Below are 22564 nucleotides of genomic sequence, written 5' to 3' on the forward strand. Positions count from 1 at the left end.
TGCCCAGACAACGAAGCCCTGCTGTCCTCTGCTGCTCAGCTGGAGAGATGTTCCGCCTTCCTGAAGGACGCTGATCCAAAGGGAAGGAATCAAAGGAAGTCCAGGCTGGCTGTCCTTGTGGGCATCAGCTGCTGGCAGCTGCCTCTGTGCTGCCATGGGCAGGGCACAGCACACACAGTGTTTGCAGTTCCCTGTGTGACACTGGCCCTGGTGACCTGACAGCCATAGGGAGACAAGAGAAAGAGCTGCCTCCCTCTGCCAGATGAGGCAAAGGTGAGAATCCCAGAATCACAGCATGGCCCGGGTTGGAAAGGAGCTCAAGGTTCATCAATCTCCAACCCCCCTGCCATAGGCAGGGCCCCAGCTTCTACATTTAATACGAGGCCAGGCTGCCCAGGGCTCCAGTGCTCATGTCAGCTCTGCATTTTCAAGTGAAAAGAGTGTGACTGTCATTGTAAACAAGACCGATGTGCAAAAAAAAGCACGGTGAGCCCAAGTGCTTTGTGGCTTCAGAGATGAGCCCTTGGCTCTCCAAGGGTGCACAGGGGGCTTTGTTCTCCCTGTGGTGCAGCTTCAGTGCCAACTCACAGCTGAGCTGGTTGGCACACTGTGACAGCCTGCCGCTCTGAAGCTCTTGGGGCAGTGCTCAGTTCTTTCTGAAGTACTCTGGAAAATGCTGCTTCTCCTTCACCAAGTCTGTTTCCAGACAGACGTCTTTTTCTCCTCTGTACACACAAACAGTATCTTGTAACTCCCTGGCACAGTGCTCAGAAGTGATACTTCTGGAAGCACGTCAGAGAAAAGTGGCCTTGTCCCAGTGGACTTTCAGAGCAGATGAGAACAAGTCTTGGTTGACGGCTTTCTTCTGCTTCTGGAACTGCACAGGCAGGTTGTGTGTTGTCATACTTTATGCCAGAGTGCCAAACTGAAGCAGTTTCTGCAGCCTCTTTTTTTCATACTTGTCACTCTTTGCTGAGACCTTAACTTAGTCATTTTTAATGCGCTCTCATCTAAACTACTGTGTCCTCCAGTGTCAGTGTTGTATGAATCAGGACTGTGGGATTTCATCAGTGAAAGGATTCTGCTCTAATGACTGTCATTCTAAAGCTGATATTGTTTCTACCGCATCAGGCTTGCATGAAGCATCTTTGATCAACAGGGAAATCAGAAAAATTGCTTTTCCTATTGCAGTTTCCTTTTAACTAGTGATGAAAGCTGTCAGTTTATTTTTGGCACCAGAAATCCTGGGATGCAACCAGGTTAGATAAGAAGTGAAACTGAGTGCACAGTAAAGGAACACAGATGAGATAGCATCAGACAGCTCTGGAAAAGATGTTCCAGCTCTGTGTCTACCTACACCTTCAGGAGATGAAAAGTACTGGCTTACTGAGGTGTCCTGGGTTGCAGGTTCTGTTAATCTCCATTTTTGGAAGAGCTGCTTGCAATAAATACCTTGTAAGGTGAATGAGCTTGATAGAAGTAGGGTGTGAAAGAGATGGATTTGCTGTTTCCCGGAAGGTGCAGGAGTATTGCTGTGCCTACAGTCAGTAAACAAGGCAGAAATCACTGTGTTCCTCAGAATGAAAAAGAATAAAAATATTTTTGTGAGTGACAGCATGCCTGAATGAAGCACAAATCTAAACATTTAAAATAAGGGCTAGTGTCAAAGGGACTTGCAGTATTTCTCGAGAAGAAATATTTGATGCTTCTTTATGAAAGTCATCATAACAAAAGTGTACTGATGTCTCTGCTGAGGATTTCCTTGGTTCCAGCCTGAAGGTGTGCGCAGGCATGAGCAGGCAGTGCTGAGCTGCAGGTGAGTGCCTGTGTCCCACAGCAGGAAACCCGTGGATGTCTTCAAGGGTTTGAAATGGGCAGAGCTGTAAAACCTGTAGGCTTTCACTGAAATTGTCCTCTGCTTTAATTTGTAATCTTAGTTTCACCAATGCTTTCCAATATAATTTTCGTATGAATGCAGATACATGGGATAGGATTTACAGTTTTTATGGTGCTGCTGTATAATTTTCTGTGGTCATCGTAAGCCAATAAAAAAAATAAATGGTAATCAGGCAATCTATTAACAACCTGTGGCACGTGTCAAAACAATGAAATTCCTTGCAGGAAGACAATATTGCTATACAATAATGTGGCTATCCAAAACTGTTAATTATACTTGATGAGCTGGAGATAATCCTGAAATGCGGGACTTTGATCTTAGCCAAGAATAATAAAAGTTATTATCGTAGTTAAATTGGCAGCTGCTATCAAAAGCCTGTGTCTTATTTCCCTTTTAGTAACAATGGCTAAATCAGAGAAAGTGATAAAAGAATTTCATGATTGCAGCTTAGGGATTCTTACCCACTTGACCAGAAGTAATCAATGTCCAAAAATGTCTGTAAATACTTCTTCTGTCTTATTTGGCCACATGTATTGATATTTGAGATGAATGGCAAAAACATTTTGCGTACATAGATAAGCAATGCAAATTTCCTGGATTGTTTTAGAGAAAAAAGCTCCGGTTATCAGATCGTTTCCATGCAGAAATAAGATTTACAGAAAAATTCTCATTATTATTATTCATGCATGAATAAGTTCAAAAAAGAGATGGGGGGGATGTTGTTTCAATTCCAGGTGATTGTAGGAAGGACTGTCAGGATGGAAAGGCTAGTGTCTGCCATGGGCAAAGAAACACTTCTGGTCTTCATGTTGCCTTTGTCTTTGACTGCAAGAGGCCATGAGGAGAGTGTGCCCTAAACTTGGACCGTTTTTGACCATTGCAGCAGAGATGGAGAAGTGTTGAACCTTCTAGAAGGACATCAGGACAAAGATATGTAATGAAAATAAGTCCAGGTTGGCTGTCCTTGTGGGCATCAGCTGCTGACATCTGCATAGTTGTTGCTATGGGAATGGCAGAACAGCTGGAATGTTGCATTTCCTTGTGTGACACAAGCACTGGTGAATTCAAAGCCAGAGGGGTATATTAGAAAGAGCATCACCTCCCTGCCAGATTAGGCAAAGGTGAGTGGGATGTTGATTCAATCAGTTCTGATGTCAGGAGGGACTATAATGATGGAAAGGCTGGTGTTTGCCATGGGCAGGGAAACACATCTGGTTTTCATCTTCTCTTTCTCTTTGAGTGCCAGAAAAGGTGGAGAGGGTGCCCTAACCTTGGACCACTCCTGCCCTCTTCTGCTGAGATAGTGAAATGTTCCAGCTCCTGGAAGGACATCAGGACAAAGATATGTAATGAAAATAAGTCCAGGCTGGCTGTCCTTGTGGGCATCAGCTGCTGGCATCTGCATTGCTGCTGCCATGAGCATGGCACAGCAGGTAAAAGATTGCTTTTCCTTGTGTGACACAGGAGCTCTTGAGTTGACAGCTAGAGGGATGCAATAGGAAGAGCTGCAACTACTGGCAGACATGGCAAAGGTTAGAGGGATGTTGTTTCAATTAGTGCTGATGTCAGGAGGACGGTAAGGATGGAAAGGCTGGTGTTTGCACTGGGCTGGGAAACACATCTGGTTATCATCTTCTCTTTGTATTTGTGTGCCAGATAAACAGGGGAGAGTGTGCCCTCAGCTTGGAACTCTCCTGCCCTCTTCTGCTGAGATGGAGAAATGTTCCAGCTCATAGAAGGACATCAGGACAAAGATATGTAATGAAAATAAGTCCAGGCTGGCTGTCCTTGTGGGCATCAGCTGCTGCCATCTGCATTGCTGCTGCCATGAGCATGGCAAAGCAGGTAAAAGATTGCTTTTCCTTGTGTGACACAGGAGCTCTTGACTTGAAAGCTAGAGGGATGCAATAGAAAGAGCTGCAACCTCTGCCAGACATGGCAAAGGTGAGTGGGATTTTGTTTCCATTGCTACTGATGTCAGGAAGGACTATAAGTAAGGATAGTCTAGTGTTTGCCCTGGGTAGGGATACACATCTGGTTTTCATCTTCTCTTTCTCTTTGTGTGCCAGAAAAGGAGGAGAGTGTGCCCTAACCTTGGACCCCTCCTGCCCTATGCTGCTCAGAGGGAGAAATGTTCCAGCTTCTAGAAGGACATCAGGACAAAGATATGTAATGAAAATAAGTCCAGGCTGGCTGTCCTTGTGGGCATCAGCTGCTGGCATCTGCATTGCTGCTGCCATGAGCATGGCACAGCAGGTAAAAGGTTGCTTTTCCATGTGTGACACAGGAGCTCTTGACTTGAAAGCTAGATGGATGTAATAGAAAGAGCTGCAACCTCTGCCAGACATGGCATACTTCAGTGGGATGTTGTTTCAGTTGCTGCTGATGTCAGGAAGGACTCTAAGGATGGAAAGGCTGGTGTTTGCCATGGGCAGGGAAACAAATCTGGTTTTCGTCTTCTCTTTGTATTTGTGTGCCAGAAAAATAGGAGAGTGTGCCCTCACCTTGGAACTGTCCTGCCCTCTGCTGCTCAGAGGGAGAAATGTCCAAGCTGCTAGAAGGAGATCAGGACAAAGATATGTAATGAAAATAAGTCCAGGCTGGCTGTCCTTGTGGGCATTAGCTGCTGGCATCTGCATTGCTGCTGCCATGAGCATGGCACAGCAGGTAACAGATTGCTTTTCCTGGTGTGACACAGGAGCTCTTGACTTGAAACTAGAGGGATGCAATAGAAAGAGCTGTCACCTCTGCTGGACATGGCAAATGTGAGTCGGATTTTGTTTCAGTTGCTGCTGATGTCAGAAGGACTGAACGGGTGGAAAGGCTGGTGATTGCCATGGGCAGGGAAACACATCTGGTTTTCATTTTCTCTTTCTGTTTGAGTGCCAGATAAACAGGGGAGAGTGTGCCCTCACCTTGGACCCCTCCTGCCCTCTGCTGCTCAGATGGAGAAATGTTCCAGCTTGTAGAAGGACATCAGGACAAAGATATGTAATGAAAATAAGTCCAGGCTGGCTGTGCTTGTGGGCATCAGCTGCTGGCATCTGCATTGCTGCTGCCATGAGCATGGCAAACCAGGTAAAATGTTGCTTTTCCTTGTGTGACACAGGAGCTCTTGACTTGAAAGCTAGAGGGATGCAATAGAAAGAGCTGCAACCTCTGGCAGACATGGCAAGGGTGAGTGGGATGTTGTTTCAGTTAGTGCTGATGTCAGGAGGACTGTAAGGATGGAAAGGCTGGTGTTTGCCATGGGCAGGGAAACACATCTGGTTTTCATTTTCTCTTTCTCTTTGAGTGCCAGATAAAGAGCAGAGTGTGCCCTCACCTTGGACCCCTCCTGCCCACTTCTGCTGAGATGTAGAAATGTTCCAGCTTGTAGAAGGACATCAGAACAAAGATATGTAATGAAAATAAGTCCATGCTGGCTGTCCTTGTGGGCATCAGCTGCTGGCATCTGCATGTCTGCTGCCATGAGCATGGCACAGCAGGTAAAAGATTGCTTTTCCTTGTGTGACACAGGAGCTCTTGACTTGAAAGCTAGAGGGATGCAATAGAAAGAGCTGCAACCTCTGCCAGACATGGCAAAGGTGAGTGGGATTTTGTTTCCATTGCTACTGATGTCAGGAAGGACTATAAGTAAGGATAGTCTAGTGTTTGCCCTGGGTAGGGATACACATCTGGTTTTCATCTTCTCTTTCTCTTTGTGTGCCAGAAAAGGAGGAGAGTGTGCCCTAACCTTGGACCCCTCCTGCCCTATGCTGCTCAGAGGGAGAAATGTTCCAGCTTCTAGAAGGACATCAGGACAAAGATATGTAATGAAAATAAGTCCAGGCTGGCTGTCCTTGTGGGCATCAGCTGCTGGCATCTGCATTGCTGCTGCCATGAGCATGGCACAGCAGGTAAAAGGTTGCTTTTCCATGTGTGACACAGGAGCTCTTGACTTGAAAGCTAGAGCGATGCAATAGAAAGAGCTGCAACCTCTGCCAGACATGGCAAAGGTGAGTGGGATGTTGTTTCAGTTGCTGCTGATGTCAGGAAGGACTGTAAGGATGGAAAGGCTGGTGTTTGCCATGGGCAGAAAAACACATCTGGTTTTCATTTTCTCTTTGTGTGGCGGAAAATGAGGAGAGTGTGCCTGCAACTTGGAACTCTCATGCCCTCTGCTGATCAGAGGGAGAAATGTCCCAGCTTATAGAAGGACATCAGGACAAAGATATGTAATGAAAATAAGTCCAGGCTGGCTGTCCTTGTGGGCATCAGCTGCTGGCATCTGCTTTGCTGCTGCCATGAGCATGGCACAGCAGGTAAGAGATTGCTTTTCCTTGTGTGACACAGGAGCTCTTGACTTGAAAGCTAGAGCGATGCAATAGAAAGAGCTGCAACCTCTGCCAGACATGGCAAAGGTGAGTGGGATGTTGTTTCAGTTGCTGCTGATGTCAGGAAGGACTGTAAGGATGGAAAGGCTGGTGTTTGCCATGGGCAGAAAAACACATCTGGTTTTCATTTTCTCTTTCTCTTTGAGTGCCAGATAAAGAGCAGAGTGTGCCCTCACCTTCGACCCCTCCTGCCCACTTCTTCTGAGATGGAGAAATGTCCAAGCTTCTAGAAGGACATCAGGACAAGGATATGTGATGAAAATAAGTCCAGGCTGGCTGTCCTTGTGGGCATCAGCTGCTGGCATCTGCATTGCTGCTGCCATGAGCATGGCAAAGCAGGTAAAAGATTGCTTTTCCTTGTGTGACACAGGAGCTCTTGACTTGATAGCTAGAGGGATGCAATAGAAAGAGCTGCAACCTCTGCCAGACATGGCAAAGGTGAGTGGGATGTTGTTTCAATTATTGCTGAAGTCAGGAAGACTGTAAGGATGGAAAGGCTGGTGTTTGCCATGGGCAGGGAAACACATCTGGTTTTCATTTTCTCTTTCTCTTTGAGTGCCAGATAAACATGGGATAGTTTGCCATCAACTTGGAACTCTCTTGCCCTCTGCTGCTGAGAGGGAGAAATGTCCAAGCTTCTAGAATGACATCAGGACAAAGATATGTAATGAAAATAAGTCCAGGCTGGCTGTCCTTGTGGGCATCAGCTGCTGGCATCTGCATTGCTGCTGCCATGAGCATGGCAAAGCAGGTAAAAGATTGCTTTTCCTTGTGTGACATAGGAGCTCTTGACTTGAAAGCTAGAGGGATGCAATAGAAAGAGCTGCAACCTCTGGCAGACATGGCAAGGGTGAGTGGGATGTTGTTTCAGTTAGTGCTGATGTCAGGAGGACTGTAAGGATGGAAAGGCTGGTGTTTGCCATGGGCAGGGAAACACATCTGGTTTTCATTTTCTCTTTCTCTTTGAGTGCCAGATAAAGAGCAGAGTGTGCCCTCACCTTGGACCCCTCCTGCCCACTTCTGCTGAGATGTAGAAATGTTCCAGCTTGTAGAAGGACATCAGAACAAAGATATGTAATGAAAATAAGTCCATGCTGGCTGTCCTTGTGGGCATCAGCTGCTGGCATCTGCATGTCTGCTGCCATGAGCATGGCACAGCAGGTAAAAGATTGCTTTTCCTTGTGTGACACAGGAGCTCTTGACTTGAAAGCTAGAGGGATGCAATAGAAAGAGCTGCAACCTCTGCCAGACATGGCAAAGGTGAGTGGGATGTTGTTTCAGTTAGTGCTGATGTCAGGAGGACTGTAAGGATGGAAAGGCTGGTGTTTGCCATGGGCAGGGAAACACATCTGGTTTTCATTTTCTCTTTCTCTTTGAGTGCCAGATAAAGAGCAGAGTGTGCCCTCACCTTGGACCCCTCCTGCCCACTTCTGCTGAGATGGAGAAATGTCCAAGCTTCTAGAAGGACATCAGGGCAAAGATATGTAATGAAAATAAGTCCAGGCTGGCTGTCCTTGTGGGCATCAGCTGCTGGCATCTGCATTGCTGCTGCCATGAGCATGGCACAGCAGGTAAAAGATTGCTTTTCCTTGTGTGACACAGGAGCTCTTGACTTGAAAGCTAGAGGGATGCAATAGAAAGAGCTGCAACCTCTGCCAGACATGGCAAAGGTGAGTGGGATGTTGTTTCAATTAGTGCTGATGTCAGGAAGGACTGTAAGGATGGAAAGGCTGGTGTTTGCCATGGGCAGGGAAACACATCTGGTTTCCATTTTCTCTTTCTCTTTGAGTGCCAGATAAACATGGGATAGTTTGCCCTCAACTTGGAACTCTCTTGCCCTCTGCTGCTGAGAGGTAGAAATGTCCAAGCTTCTAGAAGGACATCAGGACAAAGATGTGTAATGAAAATAAGTCCAGGCTGGCTGTCCTTGTGGGCATCAGCTGCTGGCATCTGCATTGCTGCTGCCATGAGCATGGCAAAGCAGGTAAAAGGTTGCTTTTCCTTGTGTGACACAGGAGCTCTTGACTTGAAAGCTAGAGGGATGCAATAGAAAGAGCTGCAACCTCTGCCAGACATGGCAAGGGTGAGTGGGATGTTGTTTCAATTAGTGCTGAAGTCAGGAAGACTGTAAGGATGGAAAGGCTGGTGTTTGCCATGGGCAGGGAAACACATCTGGTTTTCATTTTCTCTTTCTCTTTGAGTGCCAGATAAAGAGCAGAGTGTGCCCTCACCTTGGACCCCTCCTGCCCACTTCTGCTGAGATGGAGAAATGTCCAAGCTTCTAGAAGGACATCAGGACAAAAATATGGAATGAAAATAAGTCCAGGCTGGCTGTCGTTGTGGGCATCAGCTGCTGGCATCTGCATTGCTGCTGCCATGAGCATGGCACAGCAGGTAAAAGATTGCTTTTCCTTGTGTGACACAGGAGCTCTTGACTTGAAAGCTAGAGGGATGCAATAGAAAGAGCTGCAACCTCTGCCAGACATGGCAAAGGTGAGTGGGATGTTGTTTCAATTATTGCTGAAGTCAGGAAGACTGTAAGGATGGAAAGGCTGGTGTTTGCCATGGGCAGGGAAACACATCTGGTTTTCATTTTCTCCTTCTCTTTGAGTGCCAGATAAACATGGGATAGTTTGCCATCAACTTGGATCTCTCTTGCCCTCTGCTGCTGAGAGGGAGAAATGTCCAAGCTTCTAGAAGGACATCAAGACAAAGATATGTAATGAAAATAAGTCCAGGCTGGCTGTCCTTGTGGGCATCAGCTGCTGGCATCTGCATTGCTGCTGCCATGAGCATGGCAAAGCAGGTAAAAGATTGCTTTTCCTTGTGTGACACAGGAGCTCTTGACTTGAAAGCTAGAGGGATGCAATAGAAAGAGCTGCAACCTCTGGCAGACATGGCAAGGGTGAGTGGGATGTTGTTTCAATTAGTGCTGATGTCAGGAGGACTGTCAGGATGGAAAGGCTGGTGTTTGCCATGGGCAGGGAAACACATCTGGTTTTCATTTTCTCTTTCTCTTTGAGTGCCAGATAAAGAGCAGAGTGTGCCCTCACCTTGGACCCCTCCTGCCCACTTCTGCTGAGATGGAGAAATGTTCCAGCTTGTAGAAGGACATCAGGACAAAGATATGTAATGAAAATAAGTCCAGGCTGGCTGTGCTTGTGGGCATCAGCTGCTGGCATCTGCATTGCTGCTGCCATGAGCATGGCACAGCAGGTAAAAGATTGCTTTTCCTTGTGTGACACAGGAGCTCTTGACTTGAAAGCTAGAGGGATGCAATAGAAAGAGCTGCAACCTCTGCCAGACATGGCAAAGGTGAGTGGGATGTTGTTTCCATTGCTGCTGATGTCAGGAAGGACTGTAAGGATGGAAAGGCTGGTGTTTGCCATGGGCTGGGAAACACATCTTGTTTTCATTTTCTCTTTCTCTTTGAGTGCCAGATAAAGAGGAGAGTGTGCCCTCACCTTGGACCCCTCCTGCCCTCTTCTGCTGAGATGGAGAAATGTTCCAGCTTGTAGAAGGACATCAGGACAAAGATAAGTAATGAAAATAAGTGCAGGCTGGCTGTCCTTGTGGGCATCAGCTGCTGGCATCTTCATGTCTGCTGCCATGAGCATGGCACAGCAGGTAAAAGATTGCTTTTCCTTGTGTGACACAGGAGCTCTTGACTTGAAAGCTAGAGGGATGCAATAGAAAGAGCTGCAACCTCTGCCAGACATGGCAAAGGTGAGTGGGATGTTGTTTCAATTAGTGCTGATATCAGGAGGACTGTAAAGATGGAAAGGCTGGTGTTTGCCATGGGCAGGGAAACACATCTGGTTTTCATTTTCTCTTTCTCTTTGAGTGCCAGATAAACATGGGATAGTTTGCCATCAACTTGGAACTCTCTTGCCCTCTGCTGCTGAGAGGGAGAAATGTCCAAGCTTCTAGAAGGACATCAGGACAAAGATATGTAATGAAAATAAGTCCAGGCTGGCTGTCCTTGTGGGCATCAGCTGCTGGCATCTGCATTGCTGCTGCCATGAGCATGGCACAGCAGGTAAAAGATTGCTTTTCCTTGTGTGACACAGGAGCTCTTGACTTGACAGCTAGAGGGATGCAATAGAAAGAGCTGCAACCTCTGCCAGACATGGCAAAGGTGAGTGGGATGTTGTTTCAATTAGTGCTGATGTCAGGAAGGACTGTAAGGATGGAAAGGCTGGTGTTTGCCATGGGCAGGGAAACACATCTTGTTTTCATTTTCTCTTTTTATTCCAGAAAAAGAGTAGAGTGTGCCCTCACCTTGGACCCCTCCTGCCCTCTTCTGCTGAGATGGAGAAATGTTCCAGCTTGTAGAAGGACATCAGGACAAGGATATGTAATGAAAATAAGTCCAGGCTGGCTGTCCTTGTGGGCATCAGCTGCTGGCATCTGCATTGCTGCTGCCATGAGCATGGCACAGCAGGTAAAAGATTGCTTTTCCTTGTGTGACACAGGAGCTCTTGACTTGACAGCTAGAGGGATGCAATAGAAAGAGCTGCAACCTCTGCCAGACATGGCAAAGGTGAGTGTGATGTTGTTTCATTTAGTGCTGATGTCAGGAAGGACTGTAAAGATGGAATGTCTGTTGTTTGCCATGGGCAGGGAAACACATCTGGTTTTCATTTTCTCTTTCTCTTTGAGTGCCAGATAAAGAGCAGAGTGTGCCCTCACCTTGGACCCCTCCTGCCCTCTTCTGCTGAGATGGAAAAATGTTCCAGCTTTTTGAAGGACATCAGGACAAGGATATGTAATGAAAATAAGTCCAGGCTGGCTGTCCTTGTGGGCATCAGCTGCTGGCATCTGCATTGCTGCTGCCATGAGCATGGCAAAGCAGGTAAAAGATTGCTTTTCCTTGTGTGACACAGGAGCTCTTGACTTGAAAGCTAGAGGGATGCAATAGAAAGAGCTGCAACCTCTGCCAGACATGGCAAAGGTGAGTGGGATGTTGTTTCAATTAGTGCAGATGTCAGGAAGGACTGTAAGGATGGAAAGGCTGGTGTTTGCCATGGGCAGGGAAACACATCTGGTTTTCATTTTCTCTTTCTCTTTGAGTGCCAGTTAAAGAGCAGAGTGTGCCCTCACCTTGGACCCATCCTGCCCTCTGCTGCTCAGAAGGAGAAATGTCCCAGCTTCTAGAAGGACATCAGGACAAAGATATGTAGTGAAAATAAGTCCAGGCTGGCTGTCCTTGTGGGCATCAGCTGCTGGCATCTGCATTGGTGTTGCCATGAGCATGTCACAGCAGGTAAAGGATTGCTTTTCCTTGTATGACAGCTGTTATGCCATTCTGATTCACCCTTTGCATCCACAGCATACAGTTTTTTCCCACACTGCTGTTTCTATCCAGCAGTATGCATATGTGCACTGCTACAGATGTTGGTGGTCCTGCCTGTGGCAGGGGGTTGGAGATTCGTGATCCTTGAGGTCCCTTCCAACCCGGGCCATTCTGTGTGTGTGTGTGTGACTGGCTAAACACCAATTGTTGCTAGCTCAGCAGGTATACTGCTAATTATTGAACGCCTGACAGCTGCTTATCAACACTTGGCCACTATTTCTGGACACCTGCTCATCCCTGAAGAGAGAGAAGTTTGGAAGGAGGACAGAGGGGAGTCTCTTGATGCCTGCCTGTTGCATCCCAACCTGCCCACAGAGTGAGTCAGTTTGGCGTTGTGTGGAGGCCCTGGCTTCTTTGGAGTCTGTTTTTCTTTTGCTGAGCTTCTCCTATCCAAACAGAATGGCCTTACAACATGCTTTCTGGTCCTTAATGCTATACCCATGCAATTTGTAACTATTACAGTTCTGTAAGTGAGAATTGATCACATGATTGAACAACTGTATTTCTAAAATATGTTATGAAATAACTTCTTTTTACTAATACTAATACTAATAAAGTCTTTCTACTTTTTCAAACTGTTTCTAAGGGCAAATTACAAAACACATGGTGCTGTACTGCTTCAGAGCAATCCCACATTTGATAGCCAGTGCAGAAACAACATTCCATCCTACAGCATTAGCTAGTTCAGAGGTACCAGACGTGTATCTGGATGTGGCTGTTGTGCATAACTGGGGCTGAGGGATCAGAAGTGACAGCTCCACTCTTGGAGACCACAGAACTAAAATGGAAAGATAAAATAGTTGCAGGGCAATTGTTCTGTGTGCCTGAAGCAGGGACCGATTTATGGGGGAGAGATTTAACAGTTAAATGAGGATTACAGCTGCAAGTCTGTGAAACAGATATCAGGGGTCAATGAATGTGTTAACAGCTGTGATGAAGAAGAAATGAATCCAAAGGTGTGGGCAGGGGAAGGAAATCGGGGTGGACTCACAATTTTCCCTTACAAAGAACTGCCCAAGGAGGGAGTGGAGCTGTGAAACAGCAACAATATCCCATAGCCTTAGAAGGGAGAGTGGGTCTAAAAGCTGTAACACAGACAGTGCTTAAGGATGGTCTTCTGGAACCTTGTCTGTGGCCTTATAACACCCCAATCCTGTCGGCACGGAAGGCAGACGGCACGTATCGGCTGGTGCAAGATGTAAGGAAATGACTGAACCCGTTCTCAAAAGACAGCCTGTGGTTCCTAACCCCTATACCCTAATGAGTCAGATCCCACACGGACAGCAGTGGTTTGGTGTGAGAGACCTCAAAGATGCTTTCCGGACAGCCTTTGGACTCAGGGAGAAATGGCTGCGTTTGTATGAGGACACATTGTAATCCTATCGTGATTCGTGATGATACTGTAGATACTGGAACTCGTGCTAATCCTTGTCTTGGCAGCATTTGAAGCAAGCAGCTGGTGCTGCTGTCATGCAGAAAGCTCCCTTCCAACCACTCAGCAAGCATTTGGATGAGACAGCTTCCTGCTGGGAGCCCTCCGACATCACTGCTGCCTCCTCCAGAACCATACCTGCAGATGCTTCAGAGCTCTTCAGCATGGACTTCCTTCCTCCCATCAGCAGCTGCTCCTGCACTGACCTTCATTCACACTGGGATACCATCTGCTTCCAGCAGGAGCTGACCTGCGAGACAGAGAAAGGAAACGTGGGATGAGCACCAATGCAGAAGCACAAGGCTGTGTCACCACCACGTCTTGCAGCCTTGGGAAGTCAGCTGCAACTGCAGCCTTGGTCAGAATTACAACGGGCACCGTAAATTAAGTGTGACCTCTGAAGTTGTTGCCATGATCGGAAATAGACGCTGAAATCGCTCACATAACTGTCGGTGGTTCCCTCCAAATTCTTTTGCTTTGGGGAACAGATGGACTCGGAATGGAAGGACACGAGAAAAATGACATCTGTTTGAGCTCAGCAGACTTGAGAGGTGGGCCTGGGTGAACCTGATGAGGTTCAGCACAGCCAAGTGCAAGGTTTGGCATTTGGGCCGGAGGAATCCCAGGCATTCTTTTGTCATCGTGGTGGTTTCCAATAGACCCCAACAATGAGACATCAGGTCGCCGTGTGGGCTCCTGGGTGACACTGCCATTTCCCAGCCATTGCAGCCTAGGGGCAAATAAAGTAAAATACTTCAGAAAGATCTCACACTGATTGCATATTTTACTGTTCTTTTACACAAAATAGAAGGAGAGGGCAGCAGATGCATACAGCTGCATCAACACCCAGGCTGCTAAAGGAATGGAAAGACAGAAACATCAAATATCAATGCCTTATTCTAATGCAAGGAGGGAAGCTTCTATCAATGTTACTTTTTATCATTTAAAATAAGCAGTTGGCACTCTTAAAGGAAAATCCTAGGCCCCAGGTTCTGACAGTGTGGCAATCTGGACTCAGCTGTGACTGATCCAAAAAGTCTGTTCCAGATTTTAACATCCCTTCTATGCATTCACAAGTTTTCTCTCTTGACTTCCCCTTACAGCCGTTAGATGCCAGCAAAACATCCCACAAACACTCCTTACCTCTGTGCACACAGGCACCCATCCAACCAGAGCCATCAGTCATTCCCAGCCATGCGCTCTTCCTCCAATCATGGTCAGCAACACACGGCCGTCACGCAGCTCACTTGACTCAGTTTTTCTCTTCTTTCTGGAGGTGTCCTTGCTTCTCAGCCTTACCTTCTCGTGATGTTTATCTCGCTCTGCAGCTCCTGCTCTGAATAGGCTTTCTTGGATTCCCGCATGACAGGCACAAAATGCAGCCACAGCCCCTGCCACCAAGGTCAGCTCTTCAGCACACATTACCTGAGGAGCACTTGGCAACTCCTGCAACCTGAGCAGTGCCAGGAAGACTGTTTCACTTCTGCTTCTCCTGGCTCAGAAATTCATTTTCCTACCTAGAAAATGGAAAAAGAAAAGAAAGAAAAAAAATCCTGACATTAGCAGACACAATTGATACTATGGAATTCTGGAAGGCAAGGGATTTGCCCTCTATGATGAGAAGTTGAGTGCAAAGAACTAAGAAGAGCCATGAGCAGGTTGTGAACTTGTGGGTAAAATTAGGAAGTGCAGCAGTGCAGGGCTTCTGGAGGTGAGGGTCTGCTACAGCCGCCTGGAAAGAGAGCCTGTTGGTGGGAGCTGCTTACTGCAGCCAGCAGAAGCATCGCACTCACTGACTCTCATCCTGATGGGGGATTCCAGTCAGTCTGGGAAATCAGCATGGCTGGCTGCAAGCAATCTGACAGACTCCTGGAGTGCAGTGAGAATCACTCTGTGGTGCAGGCATTGGGCACAGCAAGCAGAAGGGAAGCATTGCTGGACATGGTGCACACCAGGGGTTACGACAGGAGGCGGTCAGGGCTGCAGTGACCATGCCCTCCTTGAGTTGGTGATCTCAAGGAATGCGGGCCTGGCAGGAAGCAAAGGCAGGAGCCTGAACTTCAGGAGAGCCAGCTGCAGGCTGTTCCAGGAATCCTTGGACGAGATCCTCTGGACAACTGTTTGTAGGGGCAAAGGGATGGAAAAGAGCTGGTCACTTTCTCAGAAAAAAACTTGCTCAGGTTGCAGGCTGAGCTGCAGGAGAGGAAGGGGAGGAGGTGCCAGCACGGCTCTGCACGATGCTCTGCCACACTGGGCAGCTTGATCATGGCTCAGCAGTGGGATCAGACGAGGAGAAGGGGAGAAGGAAATCAAGGATGGGAGGGAACCATCAGACACAGTCAATAAGTGTCTGTGAAGTCTTGCAAACCAGAGATTCCCAGGTTGTTTCTGCTTTTGCAGCATTTGCGTGGTGCAGGGTGAGCAAAAGGTTCTGCTGCTTGATTCTTCTGCAGGAGCCGCCTAAAAGGGAAATAGCCACTGAGCTGCAGACCAAGCAGTACTGCCTGACGTTGGCCAGGGGAGCTTCTCCTGCCGCAGTGTGCTGATGACAGGTCTGGAGATGATCTGCAGGGCCAGTTCGTAGATGGGAGCCAGGAAAGGACATGATGGGAGGAGGGAGGTGTTAAGCAACATCCAAGGCATCAAAATGCATCAGAAGGCCCTGAAAAGCGTCACAAAGCCACAGCCAGGAAGCTTGGGAGTATCATGAGCAGCATCCAGGATGCGAGAGATTATTTGCTACCATGCCAAATGGTAGCAGAGCTCCCCCTGCAGACATCCCAAAGCCAGACAAAACAGGAACAAACCCGGAGCTGAGCTGCATGCACCCCACAGCCACAGCATTGCAAGCTGGGGTGCCTTGCTGTGTGCTGCATTCATCCCAGTCCGTGTGAATGAAGACTCTGGAGGCAGTCAAGGCGTTGGTTGAGCACGAGTGTGCTTTTATTATTATATAAAGGACAGGAGGGTGTGAGAGGTCCACGGTGAAGATGGGACTCATCCTGTCTTGTCATGGCAAGAGTGGCTCAGAGCTCTCAGTGCTGCTGTCCGGTGCCTGGGACTGGAGGTCTGATTGAAAGTCCCCTTGCAAAAGGCTCTGCTCCTCTTCACTGATGCTGACCTGCTCCTGCATGGAGGTACTGCTGTCGGGGCACTCACACTGTGCTTCAGATGGGCTGCACTGCAGAGACTCTGGGTTAAAATCCACACTTGTGACTGTGGTGTCTGGGAGGCACAGGTCAGCAACTTCAGCAGAGCCAGGTGTAATGAGAGCATGGACTTCGATGAGCTCCTTCTCCCCATTAATGTTGTTAGATGGTAGGCTGCTATTAGAACTGCAGCAATTTGTGCTTCCTATGAGCTCTCCACTGATGGAAGCACACAGAGCATCCTCGCTACTTGCCCTGGATCTTATGGCTTGGCAAGGGCTCGATTCACCTAGAAAGGATACACAGGGGTTAGTGTCAAACTTTCACAAGCTGAATTACGACAGTGGTACTTGATCAGGGGTGAAGATTTAGGCACGGGATTGAACGCTAGAAAGAGATACATGTGCAGAGCAAGCTTGAATTGTATGTTCCTGAAAAGCAGGGATTTGGAAGCTGCATTTGCACCCTTACCTGCCAGGACTACCACTGCTGTTTCTGAGGGCTGCCTGGCATTGCGCTGCAGTTGGCGTTTGCTGCCAGAGGATGGCTTCCTGAGGCTGAAGCAGCACCACCAACTGCTAGCTGGTGATTCCTCATTCTTGCTGGGTGGATTTTGTCTGGAGAGAGAAAACAGCCAATGCTGTGAGTCGTGCGTGGTGCAGGGTGAGGGAAGAGCAGCACTGAGCTCTTGGCAGCAGTTGCTTGTTCCTAGCACTGCCTGGTTTCTGCAGGAAAACACAAAAACCCACCCAAACAATGATGCTAGGTGCTGGAAAAGAAAGTCCTCTTTACCTGTCAGATGGAAAGTCAACGACGGTGTGGAATTTGCCCTGCCCAGCTGCAGGGCTTTCTTCCACTTCAATGTCCCTGCTGCTCTCTGTTACCACAGAAGAGGTGCTGTGGCCTCGCCTCTGTGCCTGTGCCTCCTCCAGGCTGAGCAGCTTTGTGGCAGCAGAAGAGACCCCCACAGACTTGGGCCCTGGGAGAGAATTGTGCCCTGTCAGGGAAAACCACAGGTAAGAGCGAGGATCAGAAAGCAGCAGCACAGCCACCACAGTTCTGGGGGAGGTGCTGTATTTTTCACAGGCTTGCTTATCCGAGCCACTGGAAGAAGAGGAGCTCAAAATAACCATGTGGGAAGAGGTGTGTTTATGGCAAAGGACACGGTCATCATTAAGAGCAGCTTACTGTATCAAAATAGGCAAGGAAAAACCCAAGGAAATGGGGGCAGGGAACTGAGAAAGCTCCGCTGCCACACTTGCATCAAGCTTTTCCTGCGTGCAAACCATAATAATGATGGTTTCCTCCTTGTGAAGTTTGGGCTTGGACATTCTCAGCATCCAGCAACAGGATGTCAGATTCTAATGGAAGTCCAGAGGTCTGCTGTCCCCTTGATGGTAAAAGAGTATCTCAAACATCCTGGAGAAGGCCTGCATTTGGTCAAGGTGTCAGGTCAAGATCAAGCTAATGGAGGAAGACACTCACCTGCTGCATCTGCAATGTCTGCTCCGGATTTGGAGCAGAAGAGGACGTCTGTGTGGTTGATGATGAATTCCACCACATCCGACTGCGTCTGCAGCTCCATGCAGGCAGCTCTTCCGCTGGCGCAGGCAGACTCGTTCTGCTGTGATCTGTAGAAAAGGCAGATTTTAGAAGTCATTTCTCCAAGACCGTTTCCCCGAGTCTGAATTGTTGCAGCCAAAAGCTGTCAGCTGAGGCTCTGGAGACTTCCGCAGTGGGCAATCAGTGATGCCACTGCAGAAATTCCCCTGGATGATCAAGGACACGTCAGTCCCATCTCAACAAGACTGCAGAAATTGTCACCTAGACATTGTGCCCGTGGGGATGGAGAACAGCTCAGGCTCCTGCTCTTCTCTCAGCCACAGATTTTACAGGAGAAGAGCACATTTGATGGAGAAAAAGGGAGCACTGTTTTTTTTTTTAATGGAGAACAGATGTAAGCGTTGTGTTGAAACAGAACCAGCAGTTTACCTTAAGAGGTTTGGAGCCCACACAATGGCTAGGTTCTTGGCATGCATGTTTGTGATGGTGGAGCTCCCAGCCAGACACGCCAAGTGTCTCATCAGGAACTCCAGTGTCCTGGAAAACAAGAGAGGCAAACGTTCAGCACCAACGAGCATGCCGTGCTGCAATTCAGAAAGCAAACCTCCATTCATGCTACTTCTTGTGATTGCTACTGTCACAGAAGATGAAGTAGATCCAACTTGACTGAGTGCCACGCTGCAGCACCAAGCCCCAGCACAGCACAGCCGCAGCCATCAGCTGCACCAAGCGTGCCCCCGTGCCCAGGAACTGACCCCATAAAGTAACCCCATGGAGCCTTCAACCCTTCAGCATACACAGGCATCGTGTTGCTGGCGTGAGACAGAGCCTGGAACCGCATCGTTGCCCTCTGCAATGCAGCAGGGCTGAGCTCAGCAGGCTGAGGGCAGCACTGACCTGTAGTGAGGAGCGGGCAGCTGCTGGATGACGTCCTGCATTCTGAGCAGCCGCTCCTCCTCTGTAGCGGCACCAACAGCATCCTGGAGTAGTGCAGAAAGGGAGCGAGACACCAATCAGGCTAGTACACCACTGCGAGTAAACCTCGTGGGGCTGACAGCAAAAGGGCCTCCGAGCTGGGGCACTGCTGCAGCCATCTGCCAAGAGGCCCAGGAAGAGGGAAATGAAAGACGTGGCCTTGTGCTTACCGAGAACTTGCCGTACAGCTGGTGGGTGAGCAGAGGGTTCGGGAGCTCCCTGAAGTACATCTTGCAGAGGGAGCTCACGCTGTGAATGTCACGGACGGTGAGCTCAGGAATCTGCTCCGACTCAAATTCCTGCCTGGAGAGAGGGACGCAAACCCGGTTGAGCGAGAGGAAGGCAAGCCCAAAGCCACACCAGATGCACTCAGGCTGTGTCAGTCGCAGCACTCTTACCGCAGTCTCTGGATGTTGGACGCGACGCCGGACAGGCGGTATATCCCCTGCACCACGCCGTGCTGCTCAATGAACTCAGCGCAGCTCTGGAGGACCTGGGGGACTGAAGAACACGTGCCAGCCGTCAGTGGAGCTCCTGATTCAAGTCCTGCTGCAGCTTGTGCTTCCGGGAGTCACATCCCATCCACTAAGCCCAGCCAGGCTTGGCTGAAGCAAATACAGATGTGCTTGTCTCTTAGGAGCATCCGCCTCACTTTATCCTTCAGCCATCAACTCCCATTACACGTGTCTCCACGGCTATCAGCCTGCCCCCTGCTAGATATGAGCTCCCTTTCATCTTCTTTAGATGCCCAGCAGAGGAAGATCTCAGGAATGGGCAGCTCCTTACCATCACGACCGGAGTGGAGAAGATGCTCTCCCAGGTCACCGCCAAACACCCTTTCCTTCTCCACCTCCCGCTCGGTCGGTTTCTTTGGGCGGGCCTTCACCAAGGAACGAAGGAAGGTGAGGATCTTGCTGCGTTTCTTGGGCACTGCACAACAAAAGGAAGAAACCAGGTCATTTCAGGTCTGGCTCCGTTGGACGAGGCCGAGCACAGCACATTCTACAGAGCACGTCAGAACGGGAAGAACATTACCAACCAGTACATACAAAAAGGGATTTTCCCCATCTCTGGAGGAGCCCAAGGCCAGGTTGGATGGGGCCCTGGGCAGCCTGGTCTAATCTGACATTAAATGTGGGGGCTGGCAGCACAGCCTGATGCAAGGAAGTGGAAGCTTGAGGATCCTTAAGGACCCTACTATCCCAAGCCATTCTATGAAGATTCTATAGTTTTGCCAAGTCCAATCATAAACACAGGAGGATTGGGCCAAATCTCTGCCCCATGGTGTGCATGAAGAATCATCAACCCAGAGGACAATGTGGGATGGATAAAGGAGGTACTAAACATGGAACACACCCCCAAAAAGACTTCATTTTGCTTCCCCACACCATCAACTGTAACATCCGTACCTGGCTTTGGCACAGAATTGATGAGTGCCTCAGGAATGTTCTTATTAATGAGTTCCACACACTCCCCTGGGAAAAAACCAACCTGTAACAAGAAGAAAAGAGAGGCCAACTATTGCATGCAGCACTTCTCAGAAATGAACTGTTAAACCAAAAGCCACATAACATTTCCCTCGAAATGGCCATAGTTCACAGCATAATGGTAATAATTTTTCACATTTGCAGCCAAAGGCAAGGTCCTCTGACACCGACACAGTGAAACTGTTTATGTCCACTAGGCATCCTGTGCAGGCAGAGCAGCTCTAAGCTGAGATTCCTGCCTTTACTGAAGTTGCACTCTCCAGTCTGAAGCTTTTGCCTACCTGGAAGCCGAGCTTGCCTCTCCACCAGGGGGTCAGCTCCTTTGGTGGCATGTCGATGACACACACGATGTCTCCCACCTGCAAGAGATTGCAACGTCAATCCCAGCTTCAGCACAGCTGGGAGGAAAGCACAGCTCAAATGACTGCATTCTTCTGCACTGCCAAACATCGCCGAGCATGAGAGCACTTGCACAAGTGCAGCTCTGAAGGCATTTGCCATTGTAAAATTGAACAACAAGGAACGCCTTGAACTGCTTACCTCAAAGGAGAGTTCATCCGCTGCCTGGGCAACGTATCTCTTAATAGCATGGGCAGCAGCAATAGCTGGAATGTTCACAGCTGACTCCCCATGGTCCAGCAGGGGTTTCCCCTTGTTCTCAGTCTGAAACAGAGAGCACAGGCCACGGTGAGGAGCCAGGAACCAACAAGGAGGATTTCAAGGTGAGGAGCACATCTGCAGAGAAAGCTGCAGGAAATGCACTCGGTCCTTATCATGGGCACTTCAGAAGGAACTGCAAGTCTAATAACGGCTGTTTCTCTCCCTGGTGTGCAGCAGGCACACGCCAGGCAATGCAAAGATGCATCTCTCCCCACCCAGACTAATCAGCAATGGCACTGACGCAGACAGGTGGCCTTGTCCATTTTGCCCCCTCCTTTCCTGCGCTCTTTGTGCAGGAAGGCTGACTGTTTCAGATGCTAAGAGACCGTACAGAGGGAAACCAAAGCTACGGCTGCAGTTACAAGGTGCAAACAGTGCCACTGCAAGCACCAAGCAGCTCTCTTGAGCAGTCCAACCAACAGCGAGGCCAAACAGAGCAGAGAATGATTGTTGTTTCTGCAGCCATTTCAAGGGAAAAGTCAGTAGAGGACAAACACAACAGCCGAGACGGCTCTGGTACTTTTATAAACTTGCCACGCTTGCACTACTGTCTTGCCACAGAGGAGCTCTCTTGGAAAGCAGGAGAGCACATCTGCGGCTCACTCTGCTGGCTGCAGTCAGGGAACAAAGACCAATCAGAGCTTCATACTCTACCTCTGTCCATGCCAGGTCAGGCCCACAGCTGATCTCGCTGCACGCCACAGCCATCAGCGTAGGTGTGACAAGCTGGAACTGAAAAGAAACACACTTTTATCTTCTCTGTTCACATCTCTGCTGTGCTCCCTACAGCTGTCGGGCACACTCACACAGCCCAAGCACGCCTGCTGGTGTCCCTGGTGATGCTGTGCAGCTCTGCACAAGCTGGGGCTGGGACTCTTTGCCTAAGGGATTGCTTTCCATAAAACCAGCTGGTCACAGCACCACAGACAGCATCCTTCTGAGGGCTGAGCTGCAGAGCACGTGGAGAAAACCCACACGTGACCAGCGTCCCATCAAAGCTGGATGAGGCTGTGTTACTAAACACGGGGCGTCACGGGCTGCTAAAGCATGTGGGGGGACAAAGCATGGCAGGTACCTGGCAAGAGATCAGAACGAGGGAGAGAAATCTCACGAATCCGCAGCCGTTCCTTGTCACTTTGCTCTGATCTTCCACGAGCAAAAGCTGCAGCAGGGAAGCAGGCAGAGGGTGGAGAGAGGAGAGAGAAAGAGCAGGTCAGTTTGCTTCCACGGTTTAGCAAAGACTACGACGGAAAATCCAAAGTCTGCCCTCCCTCAACTTAAAAACTCAAGTTTTCAACTTAAAACCGTTTCCCCTTGTCCTGCTGTTATCTACCCTTTCAAAGAGTTGATTCCCCTCCTCTTTTTAGGCTCCCTTTAGGTACTGAAGGCTGCCATGAGGTCACCCCACAGCCTTCTTTTCTCCAGGCTGAACAAGCCCAGCTCCCTCAGCCTGTCTTTGCAGGGGAGGTGCTCCTGTCCCCTGATCATCTCTGTGGCTCGCCTCTGGACCCTCTCCAACAGCTCCCTGTCTTTCTGGACACTGTAGTGCAGCTGGGGCCTCACAAGAGCAGAGCAGGGGGGGACGATCACCTCCCTGTCCCTGCTGACCACCCCTCTGCTGATGGAGATAATGTGATCCTATGAGCTCCGCCAGCCAGCAGTTCTCAGC

The 22564-nt window shown here is 48.9% G+C and overlaps 3 protein-coding genes across 3 annotated transcripts in view; all 3 read right to left on the minus strand.

Moving 5' to 3' along the window:
• The window catches only part of LOC149912209 (rho GTPase-activating protein 32-like), a 29733-nt gene extending 11806 nt beyond the window's left edge, over nucleotides 1-17927 (minus strand). The window contains exons 1-3 of the mRNA XM_090131759.1: nucleotides 17696-17927; nucleotides 17003-17207; nucleotides 16682-16827 (exon numbers count right to left, since the gene is read on the minus strand). Of these exons, the coding sequence (XP_089987885.1) occupies nucleotides 16682-16827; nucleotides 17003-17207; nucleotides 17696-17870 (526 nt within the window). The 5' untranslated portion in view covers nucleotides 17871-17927. The remainder of the gene's footprint in view (nucleotides 1-16681; nucleotides 16828-17002; nucleotides 17208-17695) is intronic.
• LOC149912206 (rho GTPase-activating protein 32-like) overlaps nucleotides 1-22564 on the minus strand; it is a 110874-nt gene that overhangs the window by 45946 nt on the left and 42364 nt on the right. The window lies entirely within an intron of this gene.
• LOC149912210 (rho GTPase-activating protein 33-like) lies at nucleotides 20457-21630 on the minus strand. Its single transcript, XM_090130706.1, has 3 exons — nucleotides 21550-21630; nucleotides 20776-20898; nucleotides 20457-20594 (listed from the first exon to the last, which is right to left on the minus strand). Exons 1-3 carry the CDS (start codon nucleotides 21601-21603, stop codon nucleotides 20457-20459), a joined length of 315 nt encoding a protein of 104 aa, XP_089986832.1. The 5' UTR covers nucleotides 21604-21630.

The sequence above is a fragment of the Phasianus colchicus genome, chromosome Z, assembly GCF_987193195.1.
Source record: "Phasianus colchicus chromosome Z, bPhaCol1.hap1.1, whole genome shotgun sequence".
Classification (NCBI taxonomy): Eukaryota; Metazoa; Chordata; class Aves; order Galliformes; family Phasianidae; genus Phasianus; species Phasianus colchicus.

What these genes read in the sequence shown, in the direction of transcription:
- LOC149912210 (XM_090130706.1), bottom strand. Translation starts at nt 21,603, where the DNA reads ATGGCTGTGGCGTGCAGCGAGATCAGCTGTGGGCCTGACCTGGCATGG. An exon ending in CTGACCTGGCATGGACAGAG is followed by an intron (nt 20,899 to 21,549) that starts GTAGAGTATGAA and finishes TCTCTGTTTCAG; the next exon opens with ACTGAGAACAAGGGGAAACC. An exon ending in CGGATGAACTCTCCTTTGAG is followed by an intron (nt 20,595 to 20,775) that starts GTAAGCAGTTCA and finishes AATCTCTTGCAG; the next exon opens with GTGGGAGACATCGTGTGTGT.